Below are 17925 nucleotides of genomic sequence, written 5' to 3' on the forward strand. Positions count from 1 at the left end.
TTCTAGAATATATCTTTAGCAGAGCATTTATACACTTACTAAAACGGTAGCTAATAGATTTTCTTTGGTAAATTTTAGCATCCAAAACAATTATATTATTTAGAGTAAATGTCAACCATAGTCAGGCGATTACAAAATACATTTAAGTGTTTTAATATTAGAAGTCAGAATATTAAATAAATTAGAGCACGGCTTTAATAATCATTACGTTGGTTTGAGAGCATTCCGTACTAAAGATATATTTTAAAAATTGACTGGCACTGGCAACCCCATTTGGAATTCGCATTCCATTTTAATGTTTTCATACTTATATTTTTAATTTGGGGCTTCCCTAAGCTGTCATTTACAAACGCAATTGCTAGAATGTGTGGTTCTTAATTTTTATTTTTTTCGAATTTAAATTAGCGCTTTTGCTAGCAATTAGAGGTGGCCCAAAGGTGGGTGTGTGTTCGCGCTAGAACAGGAGGGTGTCTTTGCTAAACAATCGGACTTGCGTGACTGCTTTTGGGATATTATGCTATCGATGTTTCGAAAACATCGATGATACTGATGTTACTCCACAACTAGCTCCAGCTCTATAAGAAAATGTTTTTTTTTTTAGAAAACGCTGGATTTACCAATGATTTGCGGCCAAATCGGATGTGCTAACTGTGCGGGCGAGCTATTGAGAATGCCGATCGAGTGAGGCCAAGACACTAAACGGGCGGAGCGACTGCGCCGCGATCGCCCCGCTTCAGCAATTGTGTGTGTGTATCATGGACAAGCTACGAAACAACAACAAGGAGAATGCACCCATTGAGTACCCCTACCCGCAACCACAGGCCCCCCGCCCCTTGCACGACTCCCCCTCCTCCGCCTCAACCACCCACCCCCTGGAAGCTGGCGAGGATGTGGAGAGCAACAAGAGCACGCCCTATTTCACGCCCCTCGAGTTCCTGCAGACGTCCTTTGAATTCCCCTCGCCCACAGCGGAGGGTGGGGTTCCGGGCATTCCCGAGCAGGAGGATCCAGAGGAGGAGGCCTTCACTCCCCGACAGTTCACCATTGCAAGCCCCCACCCAGCACCACCTCATGTTCACTATCCACCCAGCTCGCAGTCCCCCACTTTAAGCCGCAAGTTCAAGCGGTTCTCGCTGTACGACCGCCGATCCTGCTCGCCGCAGATCACCAGCTCCGCGGGAGAGGAGCGGGGCAGTGGACGTGGCACCGACAAGGAGAACACCATGCCCAAGGGCGAGTCGGACGACCACGACCTGGAGAACATCTTGTATCTGTCGAAAAGCGAGCACAACTCACCCACCATCCTGTTCAAGGATGAATCCTCTACGACGCCGGGACTGGAGGCCAGTCGCCTCAGCTACTCCCCGAAACTCCTGTCCTCCATCAACAACCTGAACGTTTCCGGTTCACCCCTGAACATCATAAACTCGGCTGGCTACAAGAACGGCAACTTCTTTCGCTTCCCGGAGATCGATCATGTTGTGCAGGATGCGCCCATGGATACAGGCGGGATGGAGGAGGCTCCGCGCCGGGATCGCAGCCCTGCGTTGGCCGAACCGCCGGAGCAGCAGCAGCAGAAGTCTGAGGGGCGAAAGAATCGCAAGAATAAGAACAATCTCACCATTCGCATCATGGACGTGCCCATTAAGAACTCGGGTCAGGCCTCGCCGTTGCCCAAGCCCAAGACGCCGACCATCAAGAGCACCAAGGAGAAGGCCCGCTCGCTGGACTCGGCGGCCAATGAGTCGGAGCTGTCGATCGTGGTGCACAACATAACCGAATCTCATTCTCATGGCAGCTGCGATGACATGGAGTCGGGGCAGAGCAAGCCGTCGACGAGTGTCATCCACCACCACCATCTTCAACAGCCTGCTTCCGCCATTCACTCAACGTCGCTCTCGCGACTGGATAGCCACCTGAGCTTGGCCAACCAGCGGCGCACGCCGCGTAGGAAGTCACCCGGAATCAACACCACTGACTGGCTAATGTACCACCGCAAGCAGAACCCATATCAGGTGCCCTCGTCGCACTGCAGCTCTACGGCCCAAAGCTCTCTGGACTCGGACGCCAGTTTGACCCCCAGCTTGGGCGACTCCGAGCTAAAGTCCGCCTGCAGCGTGGACGGCGGCTCCAAGTTTGGAATGGGCGCTAGCCTGGCGCCGAGAAGCGCCCACAAGCACAATCAGCTGTTGCACTCGTCCAGCACCAATCTGAAGACGCTGCCCGAGTGCCTCACCCTCGTGGAGTTCTCCTCCTCCGGCGGTGGTCCCAAGGAATCGCCCTTCAAGCAAAAGTCCATGGATCTACCGATGCCGCCGCTGCAGGCCAAGGCCACGGTGTCCACATCTTCGATGAATCTCCTCCAGCGACGGGGATCCAATCACAGTTTAACGCTCAACCTGCACAGCTCTTGCGGCAACCTGATGAACAGCGGACTCAGCCACTCAAACTACAGCCTGGGCTCAATACTCAACTCAAAGTCCAGCTGTAATTTGGATGCGGGCACGGCTGGCCAAAACAGGTCCGACCAGCAGCCGCAGACACATCTGTTGGCCGGTAGCCAGGGAAGTCGGCAGGGGCTGTTCCGGAGACGGGGATCGAACCACAGCATCACCCTTAAGACGGGACACACCACCACCTCATGCGGGGATCTTAACTCCATGCATCAGCTTCAACAGCAGCAGGCAATGCTGAGCGCGGAGAAGTACAATCGACTCAACATGCGCACCAATTCCACCGGCTCGGGATCGGGTTCGGGATCCAATGTACCTACTCCAAAGAGAGGACTGCTAGAACGCCGCGGCTCCAATCAGAGCCTCACCCTAAACATGGGCAGCATACTGGGAGGAGGAGCAAGTACAGAGATTCAGGTGCAGGACATGGGGCAGCCGAAGGTCACGGTCTGCAGTTGTGCTGCCGCCAACCAAGCTCCGCATCAACGCAAATTCTTCAGCACCGAGAACTTAAACAGCAGCAAGGTTAACAACCAAAAGTTCTTCGGACAGGTGTGCTTCGGGTCCGCCTCGGACTTGCAACCCAATCCGCAGCAGGAATCGGCTAGCGCGGATCAAGGCATGGGGGCCACGTGCACCTGCGCCGGAACCGTGCGCAACATTATGACCCGACCTCTGTCGCCGCAGACGACCAGCGAGGAGTTCAAAATCTACTTGGCCAGCATTCAGATGCTGCAGAGCGCCTCCAACCCGCTCAACCAGTTCGATCTAATTCGGCTGAACTACGTGTTCGATCACAGCTACCAGACAAACAGGAACATCATCGAGCAGCCGCCTGTGCTGGGCCCCAATGGACGGGACTTGGAAACGCCCACCGATCTGGTGCCACCAAGCTCCGAGGACAGTGAACTGCTCGCATGCTACCAGACGGTGGTCAAGAGAATTGTGCAATCGATACCGGAACTAGAGGAAACCGAGCAGAAACGCATCTTTCGGGATCTGCACAAGGAGTTCTGGGACCTGCCGCTCAATCACCAAGAGAAGCCGATGGTCTTTGGCTCGCAGACGAAGAATCGCTACAAGACGATCTTGCCCAATGAGCACTCGCGCGTGCTGCTCGAAACCGAGTCCAGCGAGCTGATCACCCTGCAGGAGGAGGTGAAGCGCACCTGCTCCGTGACCGGCAGTGAGGACATGCCCTACATCAATGCCAATTATATCAAGGTAAGATCCCCACACAATTATCTGTGAATGCTACTATATAGCCTTCCGTTTCAGGGACCCGACTACGTGTCCAAGTGTTATGTGGCTACGCAGGGTCCGTTGCCCAATACCATCTTCGAGTTTTGGCTGATGATCTACCAGAACACCCAGCGCTACATACGACGCTGCGTGGATGGCGGGAGCAGCAGCAGTCCGCACATGGACCGTGCGCAGATCCTTCAGCAGTACTTTCAAAAGATCGTCATGCTCACCAACTTCACGGAGGCGAATCGCCAAAAGTGCGCCGTCTATTTTCCCATCGAGCTGAATGAGATATTTGCGGTGGCCGCCAAGTGCGAGGTGTTTCAACTAAGTGCGGCTGCCCGGAACTATTTTGAACGGTACTTGACGCCCACCTTTGTGCCGGACACTGTGGTGGCCTCCTCGGAGGCGATCGACTATGAGTTAAGTGGCCGGCACATTGGCGTGGAGTCGGTGAAGGTGACGCTGGAAGGTGATCTGCTGGAGGCTCTGCCCGCCCAGGGGAGCTTTATCTTGATCAAGAACGTCGGTATTGTGCGAAGGAATGGCTACTCGGTAAGGAAGCTGGTGCTGCTCTACTGCATCCGTGTGCCGCAAAGTGCTAGCTACCACCTGCAGAAGATCTACTGCTACCACTACTGGTATCCGGACTGGCCGGATCACCACTCGCCGCGGGACATCAACACGCTGCTGGACACCTGCTTGCATGTTCTCAACCTAGGAAAGTGTGAGTCGGAGTTCGACAACTACGATGAGAATAGGATCGAGAGGAACGCCCACCTTGGGGCCCAGCGGTTGGAGATCTACCAGCAGGACATATTTAATGCTGTTCAGCCGCTTCCCGTGATCCACTGCTCGGCCGGGATTGGGCGCACTGGCTGCTTCACGGCCATCCTGAATGCTGTGCGTCAGTTGCGCCAATCGTTGGCCTACTCGCTGACAGGAATGCTCACCAAATCGCTGACCAGCCGCACGGAGGAGGAGCTCCAGTGCCCAACAGACAGCGACAGCAGCTTCACCTGCAACACCATACGGCTCATCAGGCACATCCTGAATCACCAGGAGGCGGAGGCGGTTGAGACGCCCCCATCCTTCGACCGCCTGCCCAAGATGCCGGACATTTTCGTGGATGTGCTGGGAATCGTGTGCAATCTGCGTCTGCAGCGGGGCGGAATGGTCCAGAACTCGGAGCAGTACGAGCTAATCCATCGGGCCATTTGTCTCTATTTGAAGCGCACTCTGGCGCTGAGGCGATTTTAAAGATGCGGAAACGCAAATCAACCCATTTTTGACGACGAACGAAAGGAGATGAAGAACAAAACACCAATTTACTATTTGTAATCACAATTTTTGTGGCCCTTATTTTAATGAAGCAACCACGACGGACAAGTAAGATGAAACCATGGCTAAAAGAGTCTCGAAAAAGTTACATAAGATGGCATTCTCGGAATAGGATGGATGAGATGCTCTCGATGTTTGCTAAATATTACTATTACCACATATTCTATATATATATATAAATGTTTATTAAGTGTTGGATGTATGTGTGTTAAATGTGTACATAAGTGTAAATGTTTCCGACTTTTGGTGTGAACTATGCTTAAACTAAAGTTAATTAACAATTATTATACCTTACCTTACCTTACCAAAACCATCCCTTACCATAACGAAGCGCATCTATACAGAGCTCGAGACGTTCGGCCGCGTCCCCCGGTGAGTTGTGCATCCTGCTTGGGGGCGGAGAAAGCTCAAACCTTTTTCAAGTCGGACCCCTTCCCGGGGTCCTTCTGACTAAACACCAATTTCCCCAATCCCAAGCTGACAGCTCGACCGCCGGACGCTGGCCAAATTACGGACAAGAGTTCATTTAAAACACGTGAGAAAATCTCGAAAAGAAAAATGGAAACCCATAAATGAACTTGTATTAACGTTTATGCAATGGAACTAGTCAAATAAAAATTAGAAACATTTTAAATGTAACTTTAATGTGCAAAATCGACAGTGTTGTTATTATAGTCTATGAAGTCATTGGGCTATGTTTTTTAAATTTTTTCTAATAAATATCAATTTTTATATACTTTAAATTATGATTCGGTTGATTTTCACATTGAACTGTTAATTTTTATAGTTAGTTTAATTTATTTAAGTTTACATTTAAATTCAAATTTAGGCCCGATTTTGCAATGTCATGTTAACGTCTGTTATGATTTTTTTCTATTTAATATCGCAATATAATATTAGGTTTTAATCTGAAATTAAAAAAAACGAATATATGTATTCGAATATTTTAAATTGATGTTAACTTTCCCCGACAGATTACTTACTTGAACCTTAAAATGGCATTGATAATTCGGTCATTAGATGGATAATAATAATAATTACAAATTATGCAATTTAAACGTAAAAATATATCTTCATTATACTTATTTTCCAAAGTCGAGTTTTTTAATTTCGGATTTCTATAACTTTGAGGTATAAAAACACCCGCTGCACCAGCGAAGGGTTAAAGCGTCAGCTGTTTTTGACGAGCAAAGTTCATCGGTTTGTTTTGTTATAGCCGGATAAGTGCCGATGATTAGATTGTTTATGAAATCTCAACGAGTGGACGACTAATTTCGCCATGCTCCGTTCGGGGAGATTAATGTTTAGCAGGTTCCACAGCAGCATGAAGGTAAGTCAGTGAAGTTCAAATCCGGCATATTATTTAAACTGCTATTTTCCCAGGTGAAAGTGCCAGTGAAACAGGGTGTTGTGGTGGGTCAACAGAAAAAACTAGCCAGTGGACTGGAGTACAACAGTTTCCTGGGTGTTCCCTATGCAGAACCGCCCGTGGGAGAGTTGCGTTTCCGGGTAAGCTATAGTTAGGCCTCCTAATTATTAAAAGACACTTGTAATCCTGTTTCTATAATCCCAATCCAGAGCCCCCGACCTCTGGAACGTTTCCGGGAGCCGGAACTGGACTGTAGCAAAGAGGGCAACGTGTCCCACCAGCGCGATCCCTTCACCTTGGAGGTGGCTGGCTCAGAGAACTGCCTGTTCCTCAATGTCTATGCACCCAAGGTCAAGAATCCGGGATCTCCTCTGCCAGTAATGATATGGATTCACGGCGGCGGCTTCTTCTTTGGAAATGGAAACAGTGACTTGTGGGATCCCCAGACTACTATCTTATTCATTTATCTAATCTCACGTACCCCCTTTCAGCCACTTTCCCGGCAAACTCATGGAGCAGGAGGTCATTGTGGTCACCTTAAACTACCGACTGGGAGCACTGGGTTTCCTTAGTTTGCCCGAGGAGGGCATCCACGGGAACATGGGACTCAAGGATCAGCGCCTGGCCCTCCAGTGGGTACAGGAGAACATAGCCAGCTTCAATGGCGATCCAGATAATGTAACCCTTTTCGGAGAGAGTGCGGGCGGTGCTTCAGTGCATATGCACACCTATGCCCGTCATGCCAACCGGCTGTTCCACAAGGCCATCATGCAGAGTGGAACGGGCAACATGGAATGGGTGTTTCAAACCGAGGCTGCTGTCAAGACGCGACGTCTGGCAGAGCTACTGGGAGGCGGTGACTTTGGTGGCGATACCAAAGCACTTTTGGCCTTCCTGCAAAAGGCGGATCCCGCCGGCATTTTGGCCAACACATTGAAGGTTCTAACGGCCGACGAGCGGCGACGCTGCCTGCCGTTTGCCTTCAAGCCAGTCGTCGAGGATAGCAGCAGCCCGGACAGCTTCCTCGACAAGAAATTAATGGAGCTGATGTGCAAGAAGGACTCCCTGGGCAAAATGCCCATGATCATGGGCTACAACTCCGCCGAGGGGCTGGCCATAGTGTTGAAAGCGAAGCAGAAGCTGGAGGCTTACGAGGATGACTTGGCCAGGATGGTGCCCCGTAATATGGTGGCGGATCCGAAGGCCCCCGAGGCCCAGGAGGCTGCTTCCGACATTCGAGCCTTCTTCTTCAACGGCCAGGCGCTGACCAAGGAGAACATGGACAACCTGGTGGATCTGTTTTCCGACTACCACTTCAGCATGGATCTACAGCACGCCGCCGAGATCCACGCCAGCTGTCAGACACAGTCTCCTTTGTACTTCTATCGCTTGGACTATGTTGGCGGTCGCAATATGTACAAGAAAATATTCCAGAACGAGGATCTCCGTGGCGTGGCCCATGCCGATGACATTTGCTATCTCTTCCAGATGGCGGGTGACGAATCCGAGGTTAGGGAGGACGACTTGCTGCTCACGGAGCGAATGTGTAAGATGTGGGCGAATTTCGCGCGCCATGGAAAACCATCGGAAAGTTGGAAGCCCATCCAAAAGGCCCAGGATGGCAAGCCCTTCCAATTGGACTGTCTACTTATAGATCGGGAGCTGAAGATGTGCGTCAATCCGGATGGCGAAAGAATGGACTTTTGGAGGAGCATGTACAGGAGATACAGGAGCAAGTGCTACGAAGCTCTGAGAGCTAAATTATAACTCATAGTTACTAAGAACAAAGATTAAGCAATTACTCATTACTATCTTTCCATTTTTAGTCTTGAATAAAATATAATTCGAAAATGCAAATATATTTAAAAATCGTTAGCAAACTGTCATTTGCAATTGGTTGTTGATAAAACTAAATACAAGTTTCATTTATTGCATTTTTTATTATTATTCTTCAATATTTGTGTAATATACATTTCAATTACCATATGATAAAAGAGGCTGTCTTTGGATAAGACCTTTCGCATATGTACCGCCTGGTATATTCGCAGGGTCTGTCATTTAAGACGTTGTAATTATCAGAACTTCCGCGGTATCCCAACTCGTCACAATGCTCATTTCCGTTCTGATTATTCGGTTCCCCCGGATACCAAATTTGTAAAGTTATTGGGTTACCAGTTTCGAACCAACCATGCTTTCCCAGATGCGCCAAGTCCGCACCCGAGGTCCAGTATATATCATAAATCTGGTTCCTTAACAGATACCGATTAATAAGATCCCACTCTTGAATGGTTTCGAAGGATATCAGCTTGGCGCCCAGTCGATGACAAGATTCCGATGCATCAAACCAGTTCTTTGGTGCGTTGATTTCAATGTAATAATAACCATGACCGATCTTTACGAAAGGAGCTGTTGTAAAATTCAGATGATCTGGTATACCTAAAGAATAGTTCGTAAATTAGCTAAAAATAAATATTATTTTTTATATGTAGTTACCATCCTCAATAGTCGGCACTACTTCATAGCCTCCAACGAGAGAAAGTAGGCCTATCAGAGCACTAAGTACAAAGTATGTGATGACCATTTTTTGATTACTGAATGATACACCAGTGAATCGAGGTGTTTTATACCTATAGTGTGCGCAGTGTTTAAGGAAGAAGTACATACATTTATTTATTGATTCACTCACGAGATAAGAAAACGACGAGTTTTCTACCAATATTTGCCTATAGCCTTTGAAAACTAATTAAAATGTCAAGCTAAATATGTTTGTTTATAATAATTTCAACAAACAAGTAAACTTAATTAAATGCCCTTGACTAAGAAGCAGGGGTCCCACAAAACGGCTTGTTTATTATTGAAGTTTAACTTTTTAAAAATCGTGGTCAAAGTGCCAAGTTTTCGATGTTTTTGGGGTAGTAATCTACAGGTTAAAATCCTTTTAGATTTTGTCTGCACTTTCCAACGAATGGAATATAGATTTTTACTATACGAAAAAGAGGTATAAAATACTTCAAAGGATTTTCAAAATGTAATTTAAAAAACCGTTATGCTCGTTTAAAACAGGGTGTTTTGGTTTTAGTCTGTGATTATCGATGCATTTTCGATTCCTTTCGATTAATATCGATAAATGAATCGATATTCAAACGCGGGGCGACTCGAGCAGCAGAAATCGAAAAGTGAGGAACTCAGGGTGATTCGAGTCAGCTAAACAATTTGGATTTTGAAAATTCCATTTCGACGAATTAGTCCTGGATAAGAAGCGGAACACGACGCCAAGATGATAATTGAGAAAGAGCACCCGCTAGACAATTGCCAGGTGTTTGTTCAACTGCGGAAATGTTTCCACGATTACGGGCAGAAGGCCAAGAGCCTGAAAAGTCTCGTCTACTGGAGCGGTAAGATGGAACTCCTATGGTTTATCCCAGGAATAATACATTTTACCCTTTGTGTGTAGGTAACGATGAGCACATTGCGCAGATCTGCGACCAGGTGGCTGCCATACTAATGGAGCACGAGCTGATCCGCCAGGAGCCACACGCCAAGCGTCCTGAGGAGCTGGTGACCGGACCTAATGGGCCGGTTGCCATGAATCACTTGCGTGGACTGCTGATCTACCTGGTGTTGAATACAAGCAATGAAGCCGAGCCCCAGTGGAGCTCCCAGGTCATCCATTTGTGCCACCAGCTTCCGGCCATCCCACAATTCCTAACCATTGCCATAGCCCTTAGGTGTGGCCTCCAACAGCCACTGGAGGAGTTTCTCGCCTGCGGACCCCGCTGGCTGACCACCCAGTACTTCGAAGCATTCAATGAGACTCTATCGCACATTCATCCAGATCTCCTTGATGCTCTGCCACTGGTCTTTGGCGCCCTTAAGGCAGCTGGCCGGGCCATTATCCATCATAATCTGCCCGAGGAGAACAAGCGACTGCTGCGCCAGATGGCCAGCATGCTGCAGCGCCATCTCTTGGACTCCAACGAGCGGCTAAAGACATTGCCGCGTGCAGCCACACGAAGGATTTACCTGGCAGAGGTCATGCAACGGCTGCTGGAAGTCCTTCTGGAGACCTTGAGCAATCCGAAGGGACGCCAAAAGCCCAACTGCTTCAGCATCTACAGCCAAATGAGCGCGGACATCAGTGGCAGCTACTCAAACGATCCCATGACAGATCTGCGACTATATGCCCTAATCCTCCTGGACGCCCTGCAGCGCATTTTGCAGCTAATCAGCGTCGACACCTTCATGTACTGGCTGGAGATTCCATCGAAACGCTTGCTGTACAGCTACCAGGAGCTAATCTGCAGCCAGACGGCGGAGTTGCTTAAGCTAGTCGAGCAGGATGAGGAACTCAGGCAGCATTCGGTCTGCAAGCAGATGCAAAGCTTTGCGGAGGCAGCCAAAAGCTTTGAAGATCGTCTCGCGGAGCTGACACTTGGCGAGCTGTTGACCTTCCTGGACGGCGATCTTGGCGATGTATCCAGTGAGCAGCTGCTCGCCGGTCTGGACAACCTTTTTGGCCGCTCCATAGCGTTCGGCAACGATGAATGCGTGGAGACGATGGGAAAACATCTACAGCTGCTCACCACGAAGCATTCCGGATTGATACTGGTGTTCTTAAGCCAGGTGGTGGAAGCCAAAATGGAGATCCAAGACGAGGGCATATCCATAACGGAGGTGAAGCAGGAGAAGGACGACGATGATGATGAAAATGAGCAACCCATGTCCGTCAGTGGGGACGAAGAGGAGGAGGAGGAGTATGGCAGCCTGCTAAACCTAGTGCTGCGTCCGCTGTTTCAGCAGCTAAGTGTGACGGATAAGATCCAGGTGCTACAGACCCGCGATGAGCTTAATGTGACGGATGGTTTTAAGTTCGAGGCACCCGATCACCAGGAGCGTCGCATACGTTTTTTCAACCGCTTGGACACAAACAAGAAGTTTCCGCTGGACGAATTCCTGGGACTGTGCTATGAGAACGCCAAGCAGACGTGGCTGGATTTCGCACGGTTGGCCGTAACGCACCAACGCTTCATGCTCCTGTTCTGGCGGTTGGCTTGCCATGCTTGTCCCAAGCACGCTGCTTACAACATTTCCGGCTGTGCTAGGGAAATTTTGCTGGACGAGCAACTGCTGCTTAAGCCGAACGCCCTGCGCTTCCTGTCCTCCTTGTATGGCCACCGGCAGATCCTCAACGGTCTGCATATGGAATCCAGTGTGCTTTGCGTTGGTTTGAAAGACGGCGCCTGTCCCTACGAAAAGGAGACGCTGAAGCAGGCACAATGCAACTTTCTGGAGGCTTGTGCCGCCGGCCTGGCCAAGTTCAGTGAGCCCTTGAACTACAGCAGCCTGCAGCTTATCCTGCGCCTACTGCTGGGGATTACGGTGGCCGAGAAGCAGATTAATGTCCAGGGGATTAAACAGCTGCGAAAGATCAAGAAGGAACAAGCAAAACCCGAGGGCGGAGACGATGCTCCTCTTGTCAAGGAGGCCATGCGGTATATTGACATGCACGCCTTTTTGCCCGAGTGGCGCCAAGAGAACTGGCCGCTAATATCCCAGATAATGGTAACCATCGATGCGTTGCGCTGGGACCTCACTACCTTCGAACAGGTCCGCGTGGATACTTTGGGCCTGGCGGTGCGCTATTGGGGTCGGGGTCTTTCCCACCTGAAGATCCTGGGCGAGGGTGAGTTCTGGTGGAGATTGAGCTTAACTGTCGTCATCTAATTATTGTTTTTGCAGAATTTCGCCAGAGAATCTTTAATTTAGCCGGAAACTTGAGGCACAAGGACTTTTGGGTGGTCAATCTGGAGGAAGCCAGCTCCAATTACAGCAGGCGGCTCATAAGATTGCTGACACAGGCTAGCGGATCGGAGGCAACAATACTCTTCGCCAAGGTTCTGATGAACCGCACCGATTCCTCGGTCATGGAAGAATTAAGCGATGCAGTGGAGCAGGCCAAGTGCGAGCCCGCCTTGCAGGCCTTCAAGTTCCTTTTCCGCAGCTACTTAATCGCCTACCGAAAGCATGTCAGGTTCATCAAACCGAGTAGGAAACGTCATCATTGGGACCATTTGATGACCGTTGTGGCCAAAGCTCCCTCCTCAATCCGCAGCGAAGTCCTGGAGGAAGCTCATCAGGGGTTCGCTGCGCGCTTGCGCATTACCCCTAACGAGCAGGATAAGCAGAAGTCCGAGGAGGTGCTCTAAACTTATCATATTCCAAACCAAAATCAAAGGGCCGCCCCTTCTCTAACATTTAGAACAGTGTCCAGCGGCCTCGTACTTTATGAAATGTATTATCTATGATAAATTATCATACATTGTTAAGAAGCAACATAATAACTTGATATTTTTGTATTACCTTAAAAAGGACGATCAAAATGAATCTGTGAAAATGTAATCTCTTTATTTATTGTTTAAGTGCAGGCAAATGTTAAATAAAATCTGCAATGGTCAACAATAGTCTTGAAACTCGCTGTTAATTTTCTAAATAGTTCGTATGCATTTAATAGGGCTATTTATCAAGCTGTACTTTCTGGAATATATATTTTGATTTATTTTATGTATTAAATTAACCGCCTAAATGATCAGTGCTTCCCAAACTTTATAAATAGCTGCTGACATTTTAGAGTGACCGTTTGGAAATTCCATAAATTAGAGTGGTAAAATAAAGTATATTTCTCACGGTTTCGCGTTACTCAAAGTTTTGCGGTCCACCTCTAAGACACTGGCAAAACAAAACAAAAACCTTAAAATAATAATAAAAACATTTGCCGGAAATGCGCTTGACGAAGCTATGGCAAAATCGCTCGCCCGGCGATCGTCACTTGAGCACATACTTTTGCTTCGCTGCAGTGCGCCTGCTGCTGGTCTTCGTGCCCCAACTGGGCTATGTGCATCCGGATGAGTTCTTCCAGAGCGTGGAGGTGATGACAGGTGAGGATCAGGATGGATTCTATCCCTTCGTAAGGTTTACCATATCCCCCGACTTTGCAGGCGATCATTTTCGGCTGGAGCACACGCGCACCTGGGAGTTCAATAATTCGCTGCCTGTGAGGTCAATAGTTCTCCCGTTTGCCCTGCTCCGGATTCCCTGGAGTTTCTACGAATTCATCGCCGAGTGTGTGAGGGCCGGCTGGCAATTGGAGCTCCTAGGCACCTACACCTATGTCGTGTTTCCCCGGCTGATCTACACCCTGATCTCGTTCAGCAACGACTACTGTTTGTACCGCATCTGCCGGCTGTATGGACTCCGCTTCGAGATCCGCCTTCTGGCCATGGGCAGCTCCTGGATTCTCCTCGTCTTTGGCACCCGCACCTTCTCTAACAGCCTGGAAATGGCCATGTGCTCCTGGCTGCTCTGCTTGGTCTCCGAATGCATGCTGCGCACTAATACAGTGGTCTACAAAAAGGAGTTCCTGGAGGAGAAGTACGACAAAGCGGAGTCGATTAGCGAACGAGTGCGGATTTGGAAGCTTAAGAACTCTTTGCCACCCCACAATTTGCAGCATCTGATGGCCATGTCCACCATATGTGTTGCTGGAGTGTTCAATAGACCCACCTTCCTGCTGTTCGGAGCACCAATGGTATTCTTTTGGCTGCTGCGCGGGATGGGAACAAGAACCATCACCTTCAGAGACTTTAATCTGCGCATTGTGCTCTTCTGTTTGTGCTCACTGCCCGCCCTGATCTTCTTCATCTTTTGTGACTCGCTTTATTACCAGCACCTGACCCTAGGAGAACTGCACATGATGCACTTGAGCATCGACAACTTTGTCTTCACGCCCTGGAACTTCATCAAAGCCAATCTGGATTCGGCTCAGACAGCCAGCCATGGAGTTCACCCCTGCTATGTCCACCTGATGGTCAACATGCCAATGCTGTTTAACGTCCTCGCCTTGGCTTCTTTGGGAGCCTTTGCGCAGTTGCTGCTGAGATTCTTCCGGGCGGAATACCAAGTGCTGCCGCGCTTCCAGAGTATCGTGTCATTGATGTCGGGGGCCATCTTTGTGCCCCTTTTCTTTCTCTCCCTGATCAACCACCAGGAGCCCCGCTTCCTGTTGCCCGTGACCTTTCCGCTTATACTGCTGCATGCTCCCAAGCTGATAACAGGATTTAGCGCCAAGTATCCCTTCCAGAAGGATCACCCGCTGTTGCGCAGTTTCTACGACAGACTGCTCTCCAGCAAAGCTTCGGGACCCTACCTACTGAAGATCTGGTACGTGAGCAATGTGGTGCTGACCCTGTTCTTCGGCTTTATCCACCAGGCGGGCGTTTATCCTCTAGCGGCGGACATCTCACATGTGATGGCCACCAAACCGGCAGCAACGCATGTGCACCTAATAACATCACACATCTACAGCGTGCCCTTGCACCTGATCAACATTCCCAGCTCGAGAGTACTGCACTTCAATAGGCAGACACATCAGCGATATCGCCGCCCAAGAGACTTCTATATGTACGAGTATGGAGGCCTTTCCTTGGACTCCCTGCTGCAGAAGGTGAAACTAATAAGTGGAAACTGCGAGGTGAAGCGGTCCGGACCAAGTCACTTGCGGTACAAGCTTTATTTGGCCATTCCGGCATCGTTAAGTGCAGATCTTCACGAGGCGCTGGTTCAGTCCAATGCCAGCAGCTACCTGAACTTCGAGCTGCTCAATGTCTTCTATCCGCATCTCTCCACGGAGGCGTTTCCCCGCCTCTTGGGCAGGCATCCCTGCGATGTGGATGCTCCCCATTGGGCACACGACGATCTCCGGGGCACTTGTGCTGTAGAGCAGCCGCCAGCACTCAGCTTTGCCTACCTGAACAAGCAGTTTAGCTCCTTCGTCCACCAACTGGGATTGGCGCTTTACGAGATCGATGTGAAGCGCAGAAAGCCGCGATCTGTATTGCTGAGGAAGGTCTCCTTGACGGAAACCCCGGCGTAGGACTTATTCTTTGGCCATTCCAAGTGCCTTAAACCAAAGATTAACTATTTATTGTAACTTAAGTCTTGTAAAGCACAATTTCCGAAAATTTCTGTCAACATTCCTAATTAGTGCACAAAAAATTTACATTTATAAATACGCCTAGTCATTACCAAATACTTTTTTAATCTTAAACTACCAATTAAGTTTTGACTAAGTTTAGTCAACCTGACCCATAGTTAAATACGAATACTCAAGGACAATAATACTGAGTGACCAAAGATAAATGGGGCAGTTGAGGAAAATATCCTATTTAGAAGGGTAAGTTAGATCTTGATCAGAAAAATTTATTAAGTTCTATCTAACAATCAGTAATCAGAATCATAATTCCGTCCATTTCAGTTGTCGAACGCTGGAAAAAGTAATCCATTTGACACGCCGATGGCTGTTGGCTGCTAATTCCCGACAAACATCTGAGGGTGTGGGCACGGCATCCGCGTTCATTGAACGTTACCGGGCAGAATTATCATTGCGGACGCAATTGTGTTCTGATTCAGATTTTTGTATTTGGGCTGCCTAAGCCGTAAACCCGTTTTGGCAATGCGGCGACAATTGGCCTATAAAATGCTGGAGAAGTTTGGACAACAGCATCAGTCACTGACAAACCAACCAACCCAAACAATCAAATCAACATGAAGGTAAGACACAGTTTGACTATCAGGATGTTCAGCCATTAAAGGATTCGTTTTCCCCCAGTTCCTTATCTGCTTGGCTCTCTGCATCGCCGCTGCCCAGGCTGGCTACCTCGCCTCTCCAGTGGCCACCTACGCCGCTTCCCCGTATGCTGCCACCTATGCCGCTGCTGCTCCCGTAGCCTACAGTGCCCCGGTGACCACCTATGCCGCTGCTGCTCCTGCCTACTCCACCTACTCTACCTACGCCGCCGCCGCTCCTGCCTACTCCACTTATGCCGCTGCCGCTCCCGCCTACACTGCCTCGGTCTACAGTGCTCCTGCTTACACCGCCCCTGTGGCCACCTATGCCGCTGGTGCCGCCTATGCAGCTCCCATCACCACCTACTCGGCTTCGGCCATCGTCAGCCCCTTCCTGAAGAAGAAGTAAACTGCACCCATCATTGACCCATCCAAACGAATCGATAATCTAAATAAAACGCCATTCTAAGCGAAATCTAATGTCTTTTTAAAAAAAAAATTGTAGCTCTACAAATATGTAGCTTTAAAGGAGTCTGAATTAGTGGGTCCTTAAAGTTTGAACTGTAAGGACTTGAACTGTATGCCTCAATAATGATGGATAAGTTGGAATTGGCTTCGAAATCAAACGAAAAACGAATTACCTAAAAACGAATTTAGCTTGTGTTTATTGTACATACATGACATTTATTTTATTCGGGTCGACTAAATCGCCCAAAGAATAAAATTTTAGTACCCTGTACGACGGCAAACAAAAAAGGACGATTACAAGTAACCTTAAAGGCTGACCTGCTTCTCCTCCTCCTCCTCGATCGTAATATTTCCAATTCACTGTCTAAAAATGAATTAAAAAATTTAAAAAACAATCCATAGAGAACTCAACGGTGAGATACTGAACCTTCGGATGCTGAGGACCTGCCTCGCCGTTCATTCACCTCAATAGAGGCCGAGTGGGCTAGGCTGTCGATCCTCAAGATTTCCTTAGATTTGGTGAGATGAGTGAGATTGGGGTGGTTGAAGATGCTCTTTACACCCACATCAACCAGTGGCTGTGCCATATCTTGGTCATATTTTATCTTGAACTTTGGCAAGCTTATGTTAACTCTTTTTAGCTTCAGTTGTTGCAAGTCGAGATGCTCCAGGTTGTCCTCCAGATTTCCGATTCCCCGAAAAGTTCTGGGCACAATCATGACCATGGATAGGTTTGAGTTGCCGTAGGGGAACGCCACTATGTGTGAATCTAATTTACTTTGAAAGTTATATTTGAAATTTCCCAACACATCCATCATTTTCACGCGAACCGATCGTTTCTCATTCGGCAAGTAGAAATTTCTTTCCGCACTGTTAAACTTCAAGAAGGCTTCGTAACTGGCGGCATTTACCAGAATAACTTTCGCCGTGTCGTCCATCATGAAAGGATCTACCAGATCAACGACCTCGCCCTTCGTTTTTGAAGTTATCCACTGATTGACCTTGTTAACACCCTGATCACTTAGATCGGTGCTCTCGGCGTCGATATTAAAATAACTCTTGGACATTTTTTGGTATGCTGGTAGAATGGAAAAGCCACTTGATAAAAACAATCGACTGATGATTTTCAACTGTGGGTTCTGGGCCCGCCGATAGGCCTCCATGACCTGATACTTTGATTTCCCCGGATAGCTCAGAACGTCCTTTAACTCAGCTTCAGTTTCTCCGCCGGCTCCCAGGTAAATTTGGGCCAAGGCCATCTCGATTGCCGCGGGACATACGACTATATTAATATCGGAATGTTCTAAGACCACCTTCGAAACCAGCTGAAGGGTGGTGAACTTTCTACAGAAGACCCCATCTGGAATGCAGTTTAGGAACAGCAGAATCCACACGATCCTAAGCATTGTTAGAGAGTCACTAATAGAT

At 48.6% G+C, this 17925-nt stretch overlaps 7 protein-coding genes across 7 annotated transcripts; 5 read left to right on the forward strand and 2 right to left on the reverse strand.

Annotated features, from left to right (window-relative positions):
• The first annotated feature begins 546 nt into the window (after positions 1-546).
• Positions 547-5693, forward strand: PTP-ER (Protein tyrosine phosphatase-ERK/Enhancer of Ras1). Its single transcript, XM_017074207.4, has 2 exons — positions 547-3677; positions 3732-5693. The coding sequence occupies exons 1-2, from the start codon at positions 756-758 to the stop codon at positions 4956-4958; spliced, it is 4149 nt and encodes a 1382-aa protein (XP_016929696.2). The 5' UTR covers positions 547-755; the 3' UTR covers positions 4959-5693.
• A 519-nt stretch (positions 5694-6212) lies between these two features.
• On the forward strand, positions 6213-8269 carry clt (cricklet). The gene is made up of 4 exons (XM_017072107.4): positions 6213-6369; positions 6423-6548; positions 6618-6841; positions 6900-8269. The coding sequence occupies exons 1-4, from the start codon at positions 6319-6321 to the stop codon at positions 8173-8175; spliced, it is 1677 nt and encodes a 558-aa protein (XP_016927596.2). The 5' UTR covers positions 6213-6318; the 3' UTR covers positions 8176-8269.
• Positions 8270-8328: 59 nt separating this feature from the next.
• Positions 8329-9058, reverse strand: LOC108008804 (C-type lectin 37Da-like). Its single transcript, XM_017072709.4, has 2 exons — positions 8902-9058; positions 8329-8844 (listed from the first exon to the last, which is right to left on the reverse strand). Exons 1-2 carry the CDS (start codon positions 8987-8989, stop codon positions 8387-8389), a joined length of 546 nt encoding a protein of 181 aa, XP_016928198.2. The 5' UTR covers positions 8990-9058; the 3' UTR covers positions 8329-8386.
• Positions 9059-9596: 538 nt separating this feature from the next.
• LOC108010214 (gem-associated protein 4b) lies at positions 9597-12869 on the forward strand. Its single transcript, XM_017075057.4, has 3 exons — positions 9597-9803; positions 9863-12091; positions 12148-12869. The coding sequence occupies exons 1-3, from the start codon at positions 9686-9688 to the stop codon at positions 12612-12614; spliced, it is 2814 nt and encodes a 937-aa protein (XP_016930546.2). The 5' UTR covers positions 9597-9685; the 3' UTR covers positions 12615-12869.
• A 235-nt stretch (positions 12870-13104) lies between these two features.
• On the forward strand, positions 13105-15493 carry PIG-Z (phosphatidylinositol glycan anchor biosynthesis class Z). The gene is made up of 2 exons (XM_017075103.4): positions 13105-13343; positions 13404-15493. The coding sequence occupies exons 1-2, from the start codon at positions 13187-13189 to the stop codon at positions 15335-15337; spliced, it is 2091 nt and encodes a 696-aa protein (XP_016930592.1). The 5' UTR covers positions 13105-13186; the 3' UTR covers positions 15338-15493.
• Positions 15494-16504, forward strand: LOC108010251 (cuticle protein 16.5). Its single transcript, XM_017075104.4, has 3 exons — positions 15494-15637; positions 15719-16014; positions 16073-16504. The coding sequence occupies exons 2-3, from the start codon at positions 16009-16011 to the stop codon at positions 16436-16438; spliced, it is 372 nt and encodes a 123-aa protein (XP_016930593.2). The 5' UTR covers positions 15494-15637; positions 15719-16008; the 3' UTR covers positions 16439-16504.
• A 188-nt stretch (positions 16505-16692) lies between these two features.
• LOC108008210 (serine protease inhibitor 42Dd-like) lies at positions 16693-17918 on the reverse strand. The gene is made up of 2 exons (XM_017072000.4): positions 16925-17918; positions 16693-16861 (listed from the first exon to the last, which is right to left on the reverse strand). The coding sequence occupies exons 1-2, from the start codon at positions 17901-17903 to the stop codon at positions 16719-16721; spliced, it is 1122 nt and encodes a 373-aa protein (XP_016927489.2). The 5' UTR covers positions 17904-17918; the 3' UTR covers positions 16693-16718.
• Between the last annotated feature and the right edge of the window lie 7 nt (positions 17919-17925).

Source organism: Drosophila suzukii, chromosome 2R, assembly GCF_043229965.1.
Source record: "Drosophila suzukii chromosome 2R, CBGP_Dsuzu_IsoJpt1.0, whole genome shotgun sequence".
Lineage (NCBI taxonomy): Eukaryota > Metazoa > Arthropoda > Insecta > Diptera > Drosophilidae > Drosophila > Drosophila suzukii.